The sequence below is a fragment of the Gymnoscopelus microlampas genome (genome assembly GCF_963454915.1).
Source record: "Gymnoscopelus microlampas genome assembly, chromosome: 12".
Lineage (NCBI taxonomy): Eukaryota > Metazoa > Chordata > Actinopteri > Myctophiformes > Myctophidae > Gymnoscopelus > Gymnoscopelus microlampas.
Window position 1 is genome coordinate 43,532,987 of NC_139949.1, and position 20,240 is coordinate 43,553,226.

The 20,240-nt window shown below is 41.9% G+C and overlaps 1 protein-coding gene across 1 annotated transcript in view; it reads left to right on the forward strand.

Moving 5' to 3' along the window:
• Nucleotides 1–20,240, forward strand: part of lars1b (leucyl-tRNA synthetase 1b) — a 49,042-nt gene that overhangs the window by 5,962 nt on the left and 22,840 nt on the right. Inside the window, exons 7-22 of the mRNA XM_084073385.1 lie at nt 852–964; nt 1,139–1,202; nt 2,322–2,410; nt 5,660–5,885; nt 6,469–6,556; nt 7,470–7,546; nt 7,936–7,989; nt 8,235–8,375; nt 9,847–9,924; nt 11,725–11,810; nt 12,697–12,762; nt 13,423–13,505; nt 15,808–15,946; nt 16,189–16,401; nt 19,558–19,615; nt 19,857–19,920. Coding sequence (XP_083929511.1) covers nt 852–964; nt 1,139–1,202; nt 2,322–2,410; nt 5,660–5,885; nt 6,469–6,556; nt 7,470–7,546; nt 7,936–7,989; nt 8,235–8,375; nt 9,847–9,924; nt 11,725–11,810; nt 12,697–12,762; nt 13,423–13,505; nt 15,808–15,946; nt 16,189–16,401; nt 19,558–19,615; nt 19,857–19,920 — 1,639 coding nt within the window. The remainder of the gene's footprint in view (nt 1–851; nt 965–1,138; nt 1,203–2,321; nt 2,411–5,659; nt 5,886–6,468; nt 6,557–7,469; nt 7,547–7,935; nt 7,990–8,234; nt 8,376–9,846; nt 9,925–11,724; nt 11,811–12,696; nt 12,763–13,422; nt 13,506–15,807; nt 15,947–16,188; nt 16,402–19,557; nt 19,616–19,856; nt 19,921–20,240) is intronic.

Consider the following 20,240-nt stretch of genomic DNA (forward strand, 5'->3'; position numbering starts at 1 on the left):
TGTTCAAATTAATTTGATTAATGTTCTCTTCAGTCAATTAATGATTTCATCCCTATTTGAGGATGTAATTTGAAGCTTCAAAAGTATGTGCCTCCTTTTTTTTCAATATTTCTTTCCACTGAGTTTTATCATCACTTCGTTGCAATACATTACCACTTTCTAATTGGTAATAATAATAGAGTTCTTTGCTGAAAGTAGTGTTTTGTTTCAGTTAAAACTATAATCCAGGACTTATTTTAATGAATAAAACGTAATAATTTAACCAGTATGTATGGTAGAATATGCTAATAGTAATACAATATAACTAGCACATGTTTGGAAGTGGTTCCCCCTACTCTTAAATTGAGAAATGTAGACCCTGGTGTAGGGTAGGACACCTACTAGTTGAGGATGTCAATGTTAAGTTTTTGTTGCCAGACCCAAGGGGTCGGGCTTACATGAGGCTTTGTATCCGTTTTCTCCATACATGGGCATGGTCACTTTGTCCCCCGGCCCCAGCCAAAAAAGTCTGTCCCCCTTTCGTCATAGAAGGGACATAGAAGGGACACACGTCATGCGAAGCCCGGCCATTCAGATTTCAACCACTAGGGGTCTGGCAGTACCAGGTCTCCTGGTTCCCTTGTTTGAAGCAGACGTTGCACCGGATTGAACAGTAGATAACGTGTCTTTATTGTAGTTTGGACATTGTTGCAATTACCTCTCTCTGTCAGTAGAGGGAGACAAGACCTAAAACTTAAGCTGAAATTGGTGAAGAAACAAACCAAAAAAAACGTTGGAGAACCATTGCTATAATAAATTGATAACGGGTTACTTGTCCTCCTCAGCTGAATAACATTATGTGCTTCTCTCAGGTGGATTGGAGGCGTTCATTCATCACCACAGATGTCAACCCCTTCTATGATTCCTTCGTCAGATGGCAGTTCATGACTCTAAAGGAGAGGGGGAAGATCAAGTTTGGCAAAAGGTCAGATAATAAGACATTTGTGTCTTATTACCTTTCTCTATCGTCAATTGTACCCTGTACATTTCTTTGCCGAAAATAGCCGATCTACAAGCTTATAACTTGTCGCGAAACATTGTGTTAAATGTGGCGAATTATGTATTTCTGAAGGCTTTGCCATTCACTGACCCTCTGCAGGTACACCATCTACTCGCCCAAGGATGGACAGCCGTGCATGGACCATGACAGGCAGACTGGAGAGGTATAGCAACTGTGGCTACTGTAACTCTGGTTTCTAGTTTTTCAGGTGGTAGCAGTAATGTCCGTTGGCTATTGATGGGTTTGGAAGTTTGACACACAGCAGCGGAATCAGCACAGCTGACGCTAAAGGCTCTTGCATACTGAGTCCGTATTTTTCGTCCGAAATTGGCACAAGTTATTTTTTTTTATCCGATCTCATGTTGTGTCAATCACGTTTACTCACCGCCTCCAAAACTTTCATCTGTCATACAAGATGTCCGATAAGGTTTGATTTTCTGCGTTTTTCGCATCGTCTTGCCCTGCCCTGAATATCTGCGGATTCAGGAAAGCCTCATTGCCTAGTGTGCACTTTTCCAGTGCGATGACACAATTTGAAATGCCAGTTAAACTCTGTGTGTGCACGCACGCACATCTACTGCCAGCCACTATTGGGGATCGATCGGGTCACGGAAATTGGTCGTTTTTTCTTTTTAATTTGTGGCTCCAGTATTGCTAACAAAGCATCAAACTTGGCCACTGAAATAAACCTTGAAACGATCGGGATAATTCCACAGCTTCTTGATCAGCAGGTGAAACTCTCCTCCTTTATTCACTCTCAGGATTGGATGGATCCAATACTTTTTTTTTTTTTTTTTACAAGTTAGAGGACCACACGATCATCCTCACTGCTTGATGACTCTGTTTTGTTTGTTAGGTGAAAGTTTTGCAAGTAATATAATAATGTGGACTCGGTGTGCAAGGTTAAACCCTGAGTTATACTGGTTGGTTGGTTGTGGAAGGGGTGGGGGTTGATCTGAAGAGTAATGCTTCATATATATACTTTTAGTAGTGGTGCTATTGCTTCAAATGCTTCATTGATCAGTTATCACCAGTGCATTCGACCTGTAGGTAGATGGGATATTTCGTTAACAAACACAGCATTGGTTTGTTTATGCCAATTTACCACCCACCAACTAGAGACTTCAGTTTTTACCACCACATACCACTAAGCACTTTTAAATGTTCACAAAAGCTAGCCATTGCCAAATTCCGTATTTTTGTTATAGTGCGGAAAAAGCTGGGCAAAGATTGGGGCTCTGCTATGATAGTAACACCGCCCTTCCCCACCCTCCATTTCTAGGGAGTTGGACCACAAGAGTACACTCTCATCAAGATGAAGATTGTTGAGCCCTACCCAGCGAAATTCAAGACCAAAGTATTCTATAGCAGGTAACAAACTGTTTGCCTTCTCATTTAATTGGCCTGTAAAGCTATTACTGCTTATTCTGCCTGCAACTGTGCAGGGAAAAGGTAATGCTGTGTGAAAGCGTCGCCAGGGATTCACAGTATGTAAGGGATAATGAACAATGAGTCAGTCATTATTGAGAAATTAACCCTGACAGGGTGATGCAAGGGGTCTGATCTCCCTGAAGGGGTCACTTTGCTCACTTTTCAATTATACCGCTTATTTCACAGCTACTTGAAGGAGCACTTCACCCATTTTCAACCTTATCTTCATAATAATTAGTTATTATATTTTAAGATGGCAAAATTTCGGTCTACTCACTTGGCGTCTCATTGGCGGACTGTGGACAGTTAAGAAACCTGCCTACCAATGACATTGTCCATCGGGTTTCCAAGTAGAAGCTTGCATTAATAATTAAAAAAAAGTTTGGAATCTTGTTTGAAATGACCAAACCTGCCTACTGATGATGTCACTGGTAGGCACTGGTAGGTTATTGCACTGTCCACAGCCCTCCTCACAGAGCGAGTAGATGTAAACAGTGCCATATTATACTTATAATGAGCATTAGTGAGGACCAATTATATGCAGATAGGTTGAAAATGGGTGAAGTGGTCCTTTAAAAAACAAATCAATACTTTTTCTAATAGATTTTTTTTTTTTTTTAATGCCTTTATTTAGAAAGGGAAAGTAGGCTGACAGGAAATGGGGAGAGAGAGGGAGGGTGACACGCAGCAGAGGTCGGCGGGAACGGGAGTCAAACCCGCGACACGTTGTCAGGCTGGCATTTTAGCCTAGGGTGCCTGGAGCCTCAAGCTACGGCCCAGGCCAACAAATCAATACTTACAACACAAGTTATAACAACAACATTATGTCATTGATTTTCTTTAAATGATTTGCTCACTGGATTGCTCACTGTAAAGAGAATAGTTCGATAATGCCAATGAGGTCAAATAGGAACCATGATTATGTTATTTCTCATCTATAGACATTGTTTTAGTGTGCTGCTTCAGCTGTAAAATGAGAATGTGTGTTTATTTGGCCGGCATGTTGGATACTGCAAAAACCAAGCACCTTGGATTGATATGATCCAGGTCCTCAGTCTCTATCCAAAGCAACAGTCTGTTCGTCATAGTACGTTGTGATTGCCCAATCAGAATCAAGCATTCAACCAAGCTGTGCAATAACTATAACACGTTTACTGCTGAAATGAGAAATGTATGAGCACAGGAAAGAAATGTGATTCTGATAGAATTTGCTGGAGGTGCAGAGCTCTGTTCTCTAATACATTTCTCAAGAGGAATAGCGTTCATTGGATGGATTCGGGAGATGATTCAGAAAGATTCTTTCCTTTGCATTGTTAAAGAATATTTCAGAAATATAAGTAATACTGACCATTCAAAACAATTATATTTATTTTACTTTGTCCTTAGTTGCTCCTGTCTCAGCTTTCTAGGTCATATGGATTTATTTTTAGGATATGCTCTGACAGTAGAACCATGGATTTATATTCAGGATATGCTCTGACAGTAGTACTAGCATGGATTTATTTTCAGGATATGCTCTCATAGTAGTTGCATAGATTTCATTTCGGGATATGCTCTGATAGTGGAAGCATTGATTTAGTTTCAGGATTGCTCTGGTAGTAGTAGCTTTGATTTATTTCCAGGATATGCTCTGACAATACTAGCTTTGCTCTAGCTTACGTGAACTTAATTTCCTGTGTTTCTAAAGAGGGGGTAACGATCAAATTCAAGTACTTGTATATAGCAATTCTTGTTTTAGTACAAACCGCATATCAAGAACAACAGCGCAGTTCTGCTATACACTCTATAGGCCCTCTTCAGAAGCCATTTGAATAGGTAAACATGCATAATGGTGGAATTGTTTTTGTGTGTTACTAGCATGGACAAGGCCTTTACAAACACCTCAATGAAACACATCCACGATTAACGTTACCTGCAGCTACGCTTACCTGTCAAAATGGTTACTGTGTGTTTTTGTAAATGCCAATTGGTGGTTTCAGTTAAGCTGATTTGTCAAATGTTTACGCATAGCCAGCAGCAGTAAAAAAATGCCTGAATTTAAATGTTATTTTAAGGCTTTTCAGATGATTGATGTTTGAGTAAATTACTGGAAAATGATGCATGAATTTATTCACAAGATTCTAACCGTTTATACGTGCTGTTATATTCTAGAATGCTACATCAAAGTAATACTTTGAAGTACTTACCTTTTTGAAAGCGAGTTGATCTCTGAGGTGCTTGTAAAACCTTTGAAGATGTGCTTAAAGGGCAAGACCACTTTGGTAGAGGTTTGGGTTGTGTAGTTACCTTGCCATGACGTAACTCCAAAGGTGGGCAAGAAATAAAAAATAATTGCTCCATTGATTAGAAATTGATAATTCAAAATATGCTCCTCATTGACTTACATTGTACGGTAAAACTGCTCTCATAGTCACTCTTTTAGCACAAAAACGAACGCAAACAAAGTTGATTCAGACAATATAGAACATCACCAAACCCAGTACTGTTTTTTTTTTTTATAAAAATGTCAACTTCCTGTTGATTTTGCCATTTTTAATAAGTAGAAAACCCGGACTCGATCGGCGGATCCGGATCCAGACCTTCAAATAGTAAAATCAACAGGAAGTTGACATTTTTATTAAAAAAACAAACAGTACTGGGTTTGGTGATGTTCTATATTGTCTGAATCAGCTATGTTTGGGTTCATTTATGTGCTAAAAGAGTGACTTTGAGAGCTGTTTCACCGTACAATGTAAGTCAATGAGGAGCATATTTTGAATTATCAATTTCTAATCAATTGAGGATCCTTTTTTTATTTCTTGCCCACCTTTGGAGTTACATCATGGCAAGGTAACTACACAACCCAAACCTCTACCAAAGTGGTCTTACCCTTTAAACTGGACTTTTGAGAATGAATGAGAAACAGTCAGAATGCCCTTTCAAGTCTGTCTTCTCATTGAATTAACCACCTAAACCACATATACTTCATTCACCTGGGTCGGTAGTACTTTTTTCCCCCTCTACACCAAATGTCTTTGACAAAAATAGCCAATCTACAAACTCACGACGTGAAGAGCGGCTTTTTTTTTGCTGAATGTTCACCTATTGTGACATGCCCCAAATAGGGATGCTACAGCTTGTGTGGTTAACAACACTGTCATAATAACACCTGTGCAACTTTGACACTATATCATCATGGTTTCCGTTCAGTGCTCTGAAAGGTAAGAACATCTACCTGGTGGCAGCCACCATGAGACCAGAGACCATGTTCGGCCAGACCAACTGTTGGGTGAGGCCCGACATGAAGTACATCGCCTTTGAGACGGCCAACGGAGACGTGTTCATCAGCACCAGGAGGTCTGCCAGAAACATGAGCTACCAGGGATTCACCAAGGACGATGGAGTGGTGCCAGTGGTTATGGAGATACTGGGACAGGTATCCGGCTTGTTAACGCTGCACTTAATGCTCTCCTGCGGATTAGGCTTAGGCGATATGGGCACAAATTCACAATATGTTTGACCAAATACTTCGATATCGATTTTGTGACGATATTGTGAGGATGACTATGGGTTCACACAATACTTAAATAATGAGATTTTTGATAAATAATCATCTCCTATATAATAACTAACTGGGAAAAAGCAAATAATAGAACAACTAGAAACAGTCAGGGAAGTTTAGAAATAAATATCACTGTAATGTAGCCATTAAAACCAGGAAAAGACAACATTTATGCCATATCATAATAATACAATATGCTAAATCACGCATGGTATCTACTCTCATGTCACTATTGGCCAGCCCTACCGCAGATGATGTTTTTTTTATTTTTCTATTTGTTAGCCTGGAGGGACCTTGGAAACGTTGTTGAAATCAGTATACCGGTACCTAAATCGTAGCTCCCAGCTGCATGACATATTGTATATTAGGTTGTGTACGAGGTTCTGTCACTGAAGGTTTCATTCAGTAACAGATATAATTTGTACGAGTGGTTCTAAGTCTCTCTCTCTCTCACCAGGATATTTTGGGCTGTGCACTGAATGCCCCTCTGACCTCTTACAAGGTCATCTATGCTCTTCCCATGCTCACCATCAAGGAGGACAAAGGTATGGGTTTAAGACATTTATGTCATAACACAATCCAAATGATGTATTACAAAAAAACGATGGATGTCAGAACACTACTGCTAAACACTGCCAGCGTGCCTCTCGGAAAGTGCACCTCATCTATGCATGTTTATCACGTATCCTGTGTGATAAAAGGATTGAGAGAGTGATAACTGAGCCCTGGGGCTGATAGCTGTTATCAATCCTAGGGCTGATAGGGCCGTAACTGACCCATCAACGCAAGCTATAATGTCACCACGCGCTGAGCGTGTGCAACCTTGCTGTGGAAGGAACTCTTGTCCGCCACAGTTGCGGCATTGATATGTGATGAACATTTGGCATTCGCCCTTGCCCTATTATGCCTCGATTATCACAAGGGCGAATGCCCTTGTGATAATCGAGGCATAAAATCTGTATGTGTCAACCTGCTAGAAAGGATACTGAAATTTTATATTTGCAAAATACTAAAGTACAATACAACAGGTGCACACATTACATTAATAATATGTATCATCATATTTGTCAGCTGGTTGTGCACTGGGATACCCATACACTTCAAAATGTGCTTGTTATTCATTTATTTTCTGATTTGTCAGTTCTATGAATCATAGCAGCCTTTGTTGCTTTGGGGATTTCATTGGGATTTCAACTTCCATCTGTCATGAGGATGATAGAATATCTCAGTAGATGTTTGCATATCTGCATTGGTTTACAGCGTTTTGATGAAGTAACACTTCTTTGTTATACATATGACGATGGCAAACATGTTGGGCCCAGAAAATTGCTTGTTTGAGTTCCTAGACCAGCAAGGGACATCCAGCCAGATAACATGAATGAGACACACGCACCCGCTCAGCAAAAACGTGTCCCTTAACCAGGACCTATCCTGTGTGGTGTTCCTTGTGCTCCTCAGGTACCGGGGTGGTGACCAGCGTTCCATCTGATGCTCCTGATGACATCGCTGCTCTTAGAGACATCAAGAAGAAACAGGTTCGTTTAAAGGTCCCCTCCCCTGAAATCTGAGTTGCATGTGTAATGTAACCAGGACGATGTATGATGTCACTAATAGGTCAAACATAATAATGGTCCAATATGTGGTAACCTGACACCTGTAGCTTCAGCATAGGAAGAAATCTGAGAAGGTATTGACATATCTTGAAAGAATATAAGCTGCCGACTTGGAATGCCAGGTAAATACTAAGGTCTGCTATTTCATTCAATAGCACAGAAACAGGAATCATTTTTTTTAGGCTTGCCTGTAGCTTTTGCGAAGTGTTCCATTTTGATGTTGCTATGTTACACACTGCACATAACATACTCTGCACACTATTAATCAAGTGGCTATTGATGCAGTTTCTTTTTTTATTTTTCTCCCAAAGGCCCTGAGGGAGAAGTATGGAATTGAAGACAAGATGGTATTGCCTTTTGAGCCAGTAAGTTAATATCCTCCATGAACTTACAATTGTATATTTCACCCAACCATCTTCAGCACAGAGAGAAAGTAATTTGGTTCAGTCTGTTGAAATGCTCTGTGTGTGTGTGTGTGTGTGTGTGTGTGTGTGTGTGTGTGTGTGTGTGTGTGTGTGTGTGTGTGTGTGTGTGTGTGTGTGTGTGTGTGTGTGTGTGTGTGTGTGTGTGTGTGTGTGTGTGTGTGTGTGTGTGTGTGTGTGTGTGTCAGGTTCCCATAATTGAAATTCCAGGCTATGGGAGCCTGTCTGCTCCTCTGGTGTGTGACGAACTGAAGATTCAGAGTCAGAATGACAGAGAGAAGTTGGCCGAAGCCAAGGAGAAGGTCTACCTTAAAGGATTCTATGAGGGCGTGAGTTTCATTCTACCGTGAAGGATTCTATGGTTTGATTCCTCTGCTGTGCATTAGGCTTGGCCAGATTAATGCAAATTAATTTGTCCATAATGGTGTTAGCCCCCGGGCACTCATTAGATACTGTATGTGTAATACGTTTATGTATTCATGGATTAAAGTTCTCAGTGACCACGACTGATTTCAGTCATTTGCATTCTATGTCAGCATACAGTATCTTCTATGGAAGCATGTCCCGCACCAAAAATAGGCTACTATACTTACTACTCGTTGTAAGCATATAGATAGCCTATTTACGGTTATTTGTTATTTTAAGATTAAAGAGTATTTGAAGTGGTCAAACTAGCAATAGAATATTATGTTCAATCTTCCAGAAAACTCTAATGATCTCAAGTATTTCATAAAAGCAAAGGTTAAAACCTCAACCTGCAATTTCCAAGCAGATCACCACACTAGTTTTGGTAGCCATACAGCCAACTGGTTGGCTGTATGGCCACCAAAACTAGTGTGGTGGCTCCTTTCACACTGTTTTCATAGGACCTTGGCCTAACAACATTTTTCAGTCGGGAAAAACAGCACTGAGTAAACCTTTGACGCGTCCAACCCAGTATCCAGAGAATTAGGGATGCAAATTATCGATCAATTCATTAATTGATAATTGATAACCTTATCGACCGATTAACCGGTTAACTGATAAGCGGCTTTTTTTTTTAAATCTGAGAATCTTAACACATTGAGTGCCAAAAACGGTCCGGACCGTTTTTCATAATCCAAACGAGGTGTGCCAAAAACGGTTATGGCCGTTTTTGAGCAAAAATCTCTTTTTTGAGCACCAGGAGATATCATTTTACGAAGATTTAGACTCCAATCCACTTCCTGGTTAAGTTATGACTTCAAAAGCCTGTATCTCGGCTCCTGTGTACTTTTTGTTTTTACGATGTATTTTCGACTATTTTCAACTGGCTGCAACTATGGAACGGATTACCGAATGTTTTTAATCTTTTTCCCCGGATTGTACAAGACCTCTATGTGTGTAATGAGGGGATCACCGTGAGGACGGTGATCACTGAAAATGTTTTGTGACTACTTGAAAAAGGTCCAAAAATGGTTAAAATTCCAGGCACTGGAGGTACCCTGTTTTGAAAAAACCCTGGCACTCAATGTGTTAATTTCAGATTTTAAAAAAAGTGCTTAGAAGCCGAGATACAGCCTTTTTCAGTAAATTAAACAAGAAGTGAATGGAGCAGAAAATCTTCAAATCATCATATCTTGGGTTCTGAACATTTAAAAAAAAGTTTTTTTTATTTAATTTTTTTCAATTAATTGTTAATTGTTTGATTTAATCGGATAATTTCTTAACGGTAGTTAATCGAAAATCGATTAATTGTTAACATCCCTAAAGAGAATTGTACATTTTTGCGTGCTACGGACAGTCGGTCACGTAAACTGTTTATGTTCCTCTCTCCTTTAGATCATGCTGGTTGATGGCTACAAGGGCCAGAAGGTCCAGGATGTCAAGAAACCCATCCAGAAGATGTTGATAGACAAGGTACTGCCACCCCAACATGAATTCAAAGCTGTGTGCGCACTTAACCACTGTGAACCTGGTCATTTTAGGCAAAAATGTTCAAAACATAGCAAACTGATCAACAAGCTCACAACACATCGGGATGCAACATGCTGTGAGCAGGTAGATCGTCTATTACAGTGGTTCTCAACCTTTTTACAACAAGTACCACCTCAGATTTTATCTGTCATTCCAAGTACCATTACCGCCAAACGTGCACGCGCGCGCAGCGCGTGCACGTTGGCGAAGCGCGCGTGATTTTTTGGGCGGTTATTAGCGGTTATTGATGCTTTTTGGGCGGGTTTAGGATGGATTTAGGGCAGTGGTTTTCAACCTTTATCATGCCAAGGACCCCTAAATTGATAGATATTCAACCGTGGACCCCCATTTGAAAATGTTTTGTGCCAGGGACCCCCAGAAGCAAAGATATCAGTTCATTTTCGTATATATCGTATAATATTTGCCTCTGAGATGTATTGGAATAGAAATAAAAATATTGCAAATTGGAAATACTCCAGTCAAGTAAAATTACCTTAAAATTATACTCAAGTACAGTATTTGAGTACATGTACTTAGTTACTTTCCACCACTGTCAGCATTAGATAAGATGAATTACTCACCTTCTGAAAAGATGAAAGAAAACACACTTTTGTTCCATAGCCCCACATTGTCTTGGTTTCAGAGATCATGGTTGTAAATATGAACTTTTGCCACAAAGTCTTTATATTCCATAATGTCCCATGACCCACGTCCGTGTTATTGACATTTTGACGATGCACGTTAGTCAAGTGGAGCTGTGTTCCGTGAGCAGAAAGCTGTCAAGTGGCCTCCAGAAAATAAATCTGGTTTCCTTTCAAAACGATGTGCATTTCAGAATAAGAGGTTTTTTAAAACTCTATCCTTGTAATGTTACAATTCAACACACGTTTTATTTTGAAATCATACTACTGGAAGTAGAAGTACCCAGGTAGCCTAGTTGAAACTACTTAACTTCACGCGAAAGCAGCTGTTTATGCGGAATGGGGGAGAAAAAAAAAAGTCAGACAAACAGTGGGGGGAAATCACGGATCTGTGAGAGTGTCCCGTCGTCCCGTTTGACTTTTTCTTAACGGAACGGCGTTCCGCCACCGAATCTTTTATCGGAACGCCGTTCCGGACCGTGCCGGCCCACTTTCACCCCTGCCCTTATTTTTAACTCTATGCCCCTGCCCTTCACCGTGTTTGTTTTGATCGTGGCTACCAGTACCGGCGCATTCAAAGTAACAGCCAGGAAATGCGCTGTTCCCACACTGACAAAGTGTTCAACAAAACCTTTTTTAAATTAAATTTGAGTGATATTATGGTGATGTTATTTCCATTCAAAGTAGTATTTCGATAGTTTTATTATGTTTTCATATATATAATTTTTTTTTTTTTTTTTTTCCCCCCCCACTTTTTTCATTTTTGGGAAGATTCTTCCGCGTACCACCAGGGGGGGGCTCAAGTACCACCGGTGGTACGCGTACCACAGGTTGAGAACCACTGGTCTATTATATAAGGCTTAAGTGGTAAACAAACCTAAAAAGCAGTACCTTTTTAGAGTTCAGAAGTTCCAGGGGTGCACACAAAGTTCCATGGTTATTTTGTGAGTCTTGTCTGTGAGTTTGCATGTGCTGATTAAAGCCTAAATTGTGTTAGCCTGTAGCTCAGTGCTGGCTGGCAAGCAACACAGCGTTCGATGGAGTATGCAGTAAATGAAGCTGAACATAGTGGAGTAATATCTTGTTTATTTCTCCATCCCAGGGAGATGCCCTGGTCTACATGGAGCCTGAAAAGCAGGTCATGTCCCGGTCAGCCGACGAGTGTGTGGTGGCCCTCTGTGACCAGTGGTGAGTGCCGGAAAAAAAGAAAAATGTTTCTAAGATAAACTCAGTAGCTTTATGTCAGAGCGTTAGATCATTGGTTCTCAAAGTGGGGTCCGGGGACCCCCAGGGGTCCTTGAGGGAGTTCCAGGGGGTCCCCAGATAAATTATGGATAGTTAGGAACCAAATGGACCCTTATAGGTCTGTAACTCTGAGAGTGTACAAATGGAACATTTGGACACTGAGTTGAATTAATTAATTAATTAATTTTAAAATATAAATTGTGGTCCCAGAGATAGAAATGGCATTAAATGGGGGTCTGTAGCCTAATGCATGTCAAACTGGGTGTCCATGAAATTAAAATGGCTGAGAATCACAGCTTGAGCCGTAAAAATCTTCTCTTATGGGGGTCCCTGGCATATCTTTTCAAATGGGGGTCCACGGGCTAATAAGTGTCAATTTAGGGGTCCTTGACATGAAAAAGTTTGAGAACCACTGGGTTACATAACACTAGTTAAAGGTGCTGTAATTGATATTTGTTTGTTATAAGAGCTCTACAGCTCTTCAGGTCGGGATACCAATTTTAACCAATTCAGGAGAGAGAACTCATTCACGATACAGAATAAACAAGGGAAATTGGAAGTAATCAAACAAAAAAGTGAGTTGACAAATTTTGAACTGAAACGTAAAAAAAGTGTCCTCTTAAAGAAAGTTAAATTGTATTGCTACTATAATAATTGTTGTGCTATTGGTGATAAATGCCTACTTAATCCTGCGTTGGTTGGTCCTTTTAGCCACACACATTATGTAGTCTGACACCAGCAGGTTCAAATCTCAATTCAGCAGAAAGTTCTTTTCAAAACAGCTGTTGTTTTTAATGAACATCGATTGTATTTCTGTCCTGTCTTTCAGGTACCTGGACTATGGTAACGCGGAGTGGAAGCAGCAGGCCAATGAAGCCCTCAAGTCTTTGGAGACGTAAGACACCTGCATGTCCCTTGTCTCCTGGCCTTCTCTGCAATGTGGGGCTGCTGTTAGAGCATCCTTTACAGAGTAGAGTGTTCTATACAATAGTTTTTATGTGTGTGTGTGTGTGTGTACTGTTAGTGTTCTCTACACAGTATGCAGTGGTGGAAAAAGTACACCCATTTCTTACTTTAAGTAAAAATATCAATACTGCATTATAGAAATACTCTGTTAACAAGTTAAAGTCTGGAATTCAAAATGTACTTGAGTAAAAGTACAAGAGTATTGGTATTAAAATGTACTTAAAGTACCAAAATTAGAAAGTACTCATTATGCAGAGAATGTCCCAGTTGAAGTTTGCAACGCATTGTGAGCTTGTAGATAGGCTATTTTCAAATGGGCAAAATGTAGATAGGGCTGAAGTGGGTAATGTATGTTTTGTAATAATCAAAATCTACAAAGTACCTAGTAACTAAAGTTTTCAAATTTTAGTGGAGTAAAAGTACAATATTTGCCTCTAAGATATAGTGGAGTAGAAGTAAAAGTATTGGACATTGGAAATACTCAAGTAAACTACCTCGAAATTGTACTTTAAGTAAAGTACTTAAGTAAATGTACTTAGTTACTTTCCACCACTGACAGTATGTGCTGTGCGTTGGTTCCACTGTGCAGGTTCTGTGAGGAGACCAGGAAGAACTTCGAAGCAACACTGGCTTGGCTCCAGGAGCACGCCTGCTCTCGCACCTATGGCCTCGGTGAGTGTGTGTGTGACGTGTATGTCGGTTTGTTGAAGAGTAGCACCTCCAACCACTGCAGACAGTGGCGTGCACAGACACAGCAGCGCGAGGCGTTGTGAGCTTGTAGATCTGCTATTTTTGGCTAAAGTTCTCCTCAGAAAAGGGATGCTAGGTTTCGAGTGGTTATGGTAAAAAGAAAAATCATATCACATTGATTTGACGGACCCCCTGTAGTAACTCTGAGTGGGTTAAACTATATACATCGTTGACCAGGGGCCCCCGGGGGTCTATAATTGGCCCCCTCCTTTTTTCCCTCTACACCAAATCTCATTGATAATAGCTGATCTACAAGCTTGTAGATCTGCTATTTTTGCAGAATGTTTGCTCCAGAATAGGGACAGTAGGGTTCATGTGCTTAAGCTGTTTAATGGTAGATTGTCTGTGGACTGTAGAGGGAGCTAGAGGACTTCTGATGAAACCACTGCCACACAGGAATAGACAGACATGCTAAACAAACTCAATAACCGCCAGTGACTCCTCATATATTTAGCAAGGTAAAACACCAAGTCCCACAGGTAAATTGTTCAAACATCAGCTCATGCTGTTTGTTGCATTTTCCGTCCAAAGATTTTTCTTTGCAGGGCAAACTTCACATAAAACACCTCCCGCTCAGTACAAAGTAGACTGTGACTGATTTGCTTTTGCATGGCTTTATGTGCTTGTCACTGCCCATTTTTATCACTGTGTGTGCGTGTGCATGTAGGGTTGTCAGAACTGGTCACGATCATGCAATTTTTGTTGGCAATTAATTGTCGTACAAATTAATTGTGATTAACAATTGAATTGTATTTTTGGCACTAAATATTGAAAGATCTTTTTGCCTTTTAAGCTTTGCAAACAAAAGATGTAAAGGCTAAAACGGGCATTAATACGTCTAACTATATTCTTACTCCAAAAATCATCCTATATTAAAATTGCTTAGAGCGTTGGTCGATGGTGGACCGACAGTGGACTTCACAAACGTAAATCTGGACTTGCGAGACGCACCTTTCGCACCGTTTGTTTAGGGGTCTGCTATGAGAAAAGTCACACCAGGGGCCACATGTGCAGGGGTGCACATAACTTTTTAGGTCTGGTGCTCAGAAGAGCACCTGGAGATGTGACTTGGTGCGCATGGTCCCGTCCCGTTTTGTCAACGGGGGGGGGGGGGGGCGGGGGGGATTCAGCACGGTGCCCACCGGACAGTTTTATCGACGGGGGGGGTGCTGCGCGAGATAAAATGACGCTCTGCTTCTATTTCCGCCGATTTTGGCTTTTTTTTTTCCTCACGCTGTTAGGTAAAGCCCCCAAGGTTGGTGCCCTGTGCTGCTGCGCTGATTTAATCCGCCAGATTGGGACGTTCACGGCATATTTTGCACCATTATGGTGCGTTCATCATCGGTGACGAGTGCCTCTAACAGCGTGCACGCAGCACGCAGCGAGGCAATGCGATGCGAGGCAACACTCATACAATCACGTGCAGCATGCGTCCTCTACCCCTGCGTCTAATGGCTGTACTGGCCTAATGGCCGACGGGTGCTTTAGCGTGATTGTGTGAGTGTAGCTACAGGAAGTAAATTCCTAGCCTCGATCTCTAGGCTTTTATTTTTTAGTTTTGCTAAAAAATAAAAGCTTGGAAATTCCTGTCCCAGCTGTTGGTGCGCAAAAGCGCCTCGCGTCGTCTGATGTGGTGCGCATTTTTTATTTTGGGTGCGCATGCGCACCTGCGCACCAGTTATGTGCACCCCTGCACATGTGGTCCCCGGCACAGGTGCACCTTTGCTACGATCCAGACCTAAGTTGGCAAAACTCACTCAGTTCAAGGTTCTGCCATGGAAATAGTCACATAAGTGTGGCCCTAGTGGCTCTGTTTCTCCAATCCACACCAAATCTGGCACAAACGCTGTTCAGGGGTCTGGCATGGATAGTCAAACCAAAAAACTTAAATTGCACACATATGGGGCACTACAGCAGTGTTACAGCTGTATCTAACACTTCAAATGTCCATAGCCCGGTGACTATTGCTCTGATCAACGGGACTAGATTTGAAGGCCACATAGCGGCCTGTAAATATAGTTTTGCAAGAATAGCTAATCTACAAGCTCACAATGAGTCACATTTTGACGCGTCATGGTTTTTCAACGGATTAATTTATACTGCGATGAATGGAAACGATTCTGACGCTCGCGCAAAAACAATTGTGATTATCTCAAACAATTGCGATCGGTTGATTATGTACCAAATGTGACAGGCCTGTAACGTTGTTCCTTTGTTGCTACAGGAACACGTCTGCCGTGGGACGAGAAGTGGTTGATCGAGTCTCTGTCAGACTCCACCATCTACATGGCGTACTACACGGTGGCTCACCTCCTGCAGGGTGGCGTGCTCAACGGACAGGGGCCCTCACCGCTGGGCATCAGGTACGCCTACAACTAGGGTTGGGATCCGGAATCGGAGGAACCTTGTAGTCAGCACAGTTCCACATTGGCTACTTGACGACAACTAGTGCAATTTTCATTAATATTATTTATGTATTTATTTTACCCTCAAATGTTGGTTTTAAGTGTATTCTTAGCTTGGCACTATTGTAAATGAGGGCCATTTCCTTTCACACGTAATAAAGATCTATCTCTCTCACTCTCTCTCACCCCCCCACCCCCAGGCCAGAGCAGATGACCAGAGAGGTGTGGGACTTTATCTTCTTTAAGACGTCTCCGTTCCCTAAGACGGACATTCCTAACGAGCACCTGCAGAAGCTGCGGAGGGAGTTTGCGTACTGGTATCCCGTGGACGTGCGCGTGTCCGGCAAAGACCTCGTGCCAAACCACCTGTCTTACTACCTGTACAACCACGTGGCCATGTGGCCCAAAGACAAGTACGTTGGTAAAAAACTACTTGTCTCAGCTCAGTCGGTAGAGCACTCGCCTCTTGACCACATGGGTTCGATCCCGGGCACCGCCAAGTCGCCGGCTTGGGTGTGGCATGTGGTGTGGTAAGTCCTGGGGGCTGAGGATAGGTGTTGGTAGGTGTTCAGCAGTCCATCTCCCAGGGGTCTAGCGCACTGCGAAACGGGGATAGATTCCCGCACTCTGGCTGATACCGACAATGCGCCTCTCCGACCTACTTACTTACTACTCAAGAGCCTTTACACAAGTGTTGCTTGACCAAAATGGCCTGGTTTAAATTGAATTTCAGATGTAAATATGTCATTAGTGCCTCATAAATGAGCATAAGGGATGCTGAGAGAGAGAGACACACACACAGATACAGAGAACGAGAGAAATATAGTAATAAAAGAAAGATAAGAGAAAGATATAAGATAATAAATTGTGTTTTTATAGTACCAGTCCATAGCTTAAGAATTCTTTACTGAAATAAAAAATAGTGAGACAGACGGAGAGGGATAATGAGGACTGGTATGCCCTGCGATGTACTAGGGTGCAGCAAAATACAAAAAGTGGTTGAGCAATCCAAATATTCAGCAGTTTCGAAAAATGGTTGGCTGATCCCAAGTTTGCGATTTACACTGTCATCATTTTCTGTGTCACCTGTGTGTTAACGAAAGCAAGGAAAAGACGCTATTCCCAAGCAATGTAGCAGAGTCGAGCATTTATTTTCTAAGACACTTCGCCAATTACGGCAAAACCATACGTCTGACTCTTTAACAGCTTTGGAAACTTTGTCCTTTAACAACTATATTTTACTAGAGTTTCGGGGGGCTACGCCCCCCTCAACCCCAGCCGCGCACGGGGCTTTGCTTTGTTGGTCCCTCCGTGTCCCTGTGTCTGGTGTGTATATGGGGGTAGACAAATTGTCTAAGTAACATTTGCAAAAACGGGAAAAAAAAAAAAATTGTAAGAAAGTGTAATGTAAAAGTTACAAAATGATGAAAAATAAGTAGAAGAAATTATATTTTGTATGTTTGGCGGACCACCAGGGGGTCCGCGGACCCCCTGGTGGTCCGCGCGGAAATCGTGGGATGAAAATTTCCAAAAGGAAAAAAAAAAAAAAAAAAAAAAAAATATGAAGGTGGTTGCTTGTTTTTCTGAAAGCTGGCGAATGGCAGCCCTTTCTGCAAGATGGCGGCCGCCTGGTGTTGTTGTGAGTACGTGTATTTGGGGGGGGGGGGGGGGCTACATAGTTCTCCAGAAGACACACACAAACATACACCATCTACAATGGACGAACTGAGCAGCAATATAGACATTCACCACACGAACGTGCATTGTTGACAAAGTGATTGCACAGCCGCTGCAGGCATGACAACCAGGTTAGCGTTAGCGACATGGCAGCTATCACAGCGCCCTGTCCGTCGTGCTGCAACTGCCTGTGATGGCTACAGCAGTAACAGCAAGCTGTCTGCGATGCCATTGTCTGGAGACTGCTCTTAGCGTGACACGACCAATGAGAGTGAGCGCTGTAGTTGTTGCTAAGATACGGTGGCGTCTCTGCCCCATAGCTTGTAGATCTCTCACACATGATTGGCGTAGGCTGCGTTGCCAGGTCTGACTTTGTGTGTAAGCAATGGTCGGCTTATTTTTGCGCGCCTTTGGGCTCGTTTGCATTGTGCGCACGGCAGCGCTTGTTTAGCGTACGTCAGCGCGACGTGGCAACGGACGTGGCAACGTGAAAGGTGATTGGCTGGTGAAAAGAAACACCCGACGTTACACCAGAAATGGTGCCTGGAGAAAATGGTGACCAAAGAAAAAGTTTGGAAAAAAAGGAAAAAACCCCCGCAGCGGCTGCCTGGTGTTGTGGTGATGAGGTCGTGCGCACGGTAAACGGTACGAAGCTGCCTCCCCTTCCGTTTTGTCCGACATTTGGTGAGTAGAATTAATTATGTTGCGCGGTGGAAAAGGTGTAGTGAACAGTGAGATGTCCCCTACGCGAGGCGTAAATTCAGTGCGGCCGCCGTGGCGAGTCAGTAGGCGACATGTGGTCTGGCGGTGCGTTGTTTATCCGATAACAGAGCTGTGGGGTGTCACCACCGAGGGTGCGGAAGTTGCTCGCCATTTATATAGTTAGATAAAAAATGTGAAAGTTTAGTCCATGCATTGTATGTCCATTAACTATAAATATTGTACTCTGTAGAGTGCGCACCTCTGCTAGCACTTTGAAATTGTGTACATTAATGTTGACTTCTTTTCCCCTTGTCCTTGGTCTCTTGTGACTCTAAAGTTAACCATCACTTCTTCGGGACAGCCAGCTGATAATTCCCACCAAGTTTCATCAAAATTCACCCTTTTTTAAAATGTTAAACTTGTTCATAATATCTTTTTGACAGCCAATTACCTATATTAATTCCCACCAAGTTTTATGACAATCTGGACAACTGTTAATTCAAAATATGACCTTGAATGCTGAACTTTTGGACCAGTTATCATCTCTTCTGGGCTGCCTACTGATCATTACCTCCAACAAATCATAGAAATCTCTCCATCCATTCTAAAGTTATTTAGCTAACATCCAGATGGACGGACGGACGGATGGACGGGAATGGATGGATGGATGGGGCAAAAACATAACTCCCCCAGCTCCATATTTTTATATTGTCACTGTTGGGCAGTATACAGTAGTATACAGGCATAAAAGGGACACAGACAGACGGATACAATGAGTACTCTGACAACGGGTACAACGGGTTTGCATAATTGGGTGGGGCATGCATTTCCAACTTGCATGTTCCCGACTTGCATCGTTCACGAGTAGGCCGGAGCACCGCTCTTGTAATGATAATAATACAAATAATACAACTAAATGTGACTAAATAATCCATTGGAACACAAGTACATTTATTTTTCTCCATTTCCTGAAAAGTAACGGTTGTAGACGTATATGTTTTCTGCCCGACAGCAACTATCTTATTCATCAGCCAATTACCAGTAGTTGGTGGTTGGTTTACTGCGAACCCATAACGTATCTGCAACTGCCACCTCACACGTTGAGTGAACATGAGCACGATGCTGCTGAATGGCAGTCCTAATGCATGTTGAATAATGTGATGGTGACACCGATGTGTTCTTCTTCGCAGTGGGAAGTGGCCACAGGCGGTACGCGCCAACGGACACCTGCTGCTCAACTCTGAAAAGGTGCGTCATTAGTTATTCCCTTAAAGTCTCCTCCACGCTTGTTTTTTTGTCGCATGGTTGTTTGTAAAAGTTGCTAAATCTAAATTGGATTTTGCATTGCGTTGTGATCACGCCAGACCTCAGAGTATGATTTAATAGTATAAGAGCAAAAGGCAGCGGTATGAATATGGTCAATGGAACTTTTAAAGTGTGCATGTGCGTGCAATATTCTACTAACATCCCTGTTTTTAATATTCCCCAGATGTCCAAATCTACAGGAAACTTCCTCACCCTCAGTGAAGCTATTGAGAAGTTCTCAGCAGATGGTACGTTTCTTTTCAGCCTGTAATTGTATTGTTTGGCTTTCAGCTAATCTCACCTGTCATTCTTATAGCCTCCTGTGGATATTGTAATGGCAGATTATACAGCCAACAATAAATACTGTTGCTTCTGTATAATTTAGCTGCTTGAAAGAGTTCTGTGGAGTCTAATTATAATAATAATTGTATTATTATTATTATTACTATAGAGGATGAGGAGTTGATTGTTTCTGAAGCATTCCCTCATTTAGTTTATAATTCTACAGAGACATTGTCCAGTCCTTTGAAATACAATTGTTACATCAGAATAGGCGTTATTTCTATGT